The sequence below is a fragment of the Amblyraja radiata genome, unplaced genomic scaffold, assembly GCF_010909765.2.
Source record: "Amblyraja radiata isolate CabotCenter1 unplaced genomic scaffold, sAmbRad1.1.pri S36, whole genome shotgun sequence".
Classification (NCBI taxonomy): domain Eukaryota; kingdom Metazoa; phylum Chordata; class Chondrichthyes; order Rajiformes; family Rajidae; genus Amblyraja; species Amblyraja radiata.
Window position 1 is genome coordinate 890,541 of NW_022630149.1, and position 2,058 is coordinate 892,598.

The following is a 2,058-nucleotide window of genomic DNA, read 5'->3' on the forward strand; positions in this document are numbered from 1 at the left end:
GCTACAATGTGATAAATAACACTTAAACAAATAAAACTGAAGCAAATAAAGGCAAACAGAAGCACAAACCTTGGAGGGGGGAGAGAGAGAGAGATGAGAAAAACATACTAAATAACGTGAGTGACATGAATGAGGGACTTACCTGCAAGCCAGCCAGGAAACCCGTTCGACCGGACTCCTTAATGACCTGACCCTTTTAAATCTGATACCCCTTTAAATCTTTCCCATCGACCAATACATCCAATTAGTTCAAATGGTAACTGTACCAGCATCAGACAGCTTTAGAAGGTCAAAACACAATTGTTGACACATCGTGTTAATACGATGTTAATAGCGAGACAAGCGCTTAACAGTGACACCTCTGTTAATCCCGGCCAAATTGGATAGGCTAGGACATTAAAATTGGGGGTAAAAGCTTCAGGACTGCTGAGAGATTTGGTCAATTTGGAATTGCTCTCTGCAGAGCTGGGACAAGCTGCAGAGTGGTGCCAGTGTGTCTAGAGCCTAGATACAATTTGCAAGAAAAGAATAAGAACTTCTGCAGACCCTGTCAATTAGGTGCAAAATGCATAGAATGGATTGGATGGCTGCAAACCATCTTGGAAATAATTGTAAATAATGTTACAGAATTTGGCTTTGCCAAGTGTTGATTGGATGAGGTATTGAGCCTTGTTTGGGTTTCTTGCAAACGTAAATGTTTCTAGGTTGGCTTCCTTGAGAAGTCCGGTTTGAATACAATGTGGTGAGCTGCTGTATTATTGGGTTAGGGAAATGTCTGTTATGTATGGGGTTAATCAATATCTGTAATTGGATTATTAAGAGACCACTCCCATGTGGTTCGGCCCCTCGAGGTCCCGGGACATATAAAAGTTTGCTGCCACGAGGTTCAGCGTCGATCTTCTGGGAGAGAGTTTAGGCAAAGATCCAATAGCAAGCAAGATAGATCACTCGACAGTACGGTCATGGGCAGAGTCAAGGGTAATCTTCGGCCCTATTTCTGTAACCAGGTTCCGTCTCCGCACCAAAGATCCCATAGCGGAGCAAAGAAACTAGTGCGGAGACGGAAGCCGGTTACGGAAACATCCTCGTAAAAAATCAAAGATCTTTGGTAAAAATCTTCTCCTTATTTTCTTTCTGCCTCTCTGCCTCACAATCAAATGCAAAAAGATGCCTATGTTGGTTCCAAAGCGTGTGGGGAGTCTGGCCAGGATCAGCACGGCTGGGACGCCGGGGTAAAGTTGCGGGGACGTTTGCAATGTATTTTTAACAGAGTTATAATTTATTAACATATTAATCATTAACAAAAAATAACAGAAGTGTGAATTATGTATTTAACACTATATCACACACACAAACTGTTCTCCCCGCAACACTGATTACACCGCGAGAGGGATATACTAAGTTGGGTCGGGTTACTGAAATGGCCGAAGAAATAGCCCACATTCCGCTCCGTTGCGTACTACACGTCAGCCTATTGGATTTACCAGGAGTGGACTATCTTGCTCGCTACTGGATCTTTTCTTGGGACTGTGTGACCTTCTGGAGCGTCTCTGCTCGAGCGAGGCCTAGAGGGCTTGATCAGGCAGATACGAGGATCGAACACGCGGTGGGGTAGGTACAGTGTTTGGAATGTGATTGTGCTTTGTTAAAATAAAGATTAGTTGTTCAAGTGCTTGATTCAGTGTTTCTGACGGAAACTAGACTGGGGGGAAGCCTAAAACGAGCAATTTACATGGTGACACATCATGTTAATACGATGTTAATAGAGACATTTAACAATCGCTTAACAGTGACACCCCCATTGTCTCGCGGAAAGCGGAGATTAAATTATTTTTTTTACACCCAAATTCGAAATCCAGATTACAAAACATGGGGGGGGGGGGAGGGGGATTGTCCCCCACCTCTCAAAACATGGGAAGTGGGGGAACGCCCCCCCCCCCCCCCCCGCCCACTCCAGGATTTCATGCCTTCCTACACTCCCTGTTTGGATGTGGTTGCCTGAGGAAATACGTTGTTTTTAATCGGCTAGTGTCATGGATCAGTCACATCTCTCTCGCT

General features: G+C 44.5%; 1 protein-coding gene across 1 annotated transcript in view; it reads left to right on the forward strand.

The window, feature by feature from the left end:
• The window catches only part of LOC116969399 (TNF receptor-associated factor 3-like), a 6,925-nt gene extending 5,356 nt beyond the window's left edge, over positions 1 to 1,569 (forward strand). Inside the window, exon 5 of the mRNA XM_033016272.1 lies at positions 1,471 to 1,569. Coding sequence (XP_032872163.1) covers positions 1,471 to 1,569 — 99 coding nt within the window. The remainder of the gene's footprint in view (positions 1 to 1,470) is intronic.
• The last annotated feature ends 489 nt before the right edge of the window (positions 1,570 to 2,058 follow it).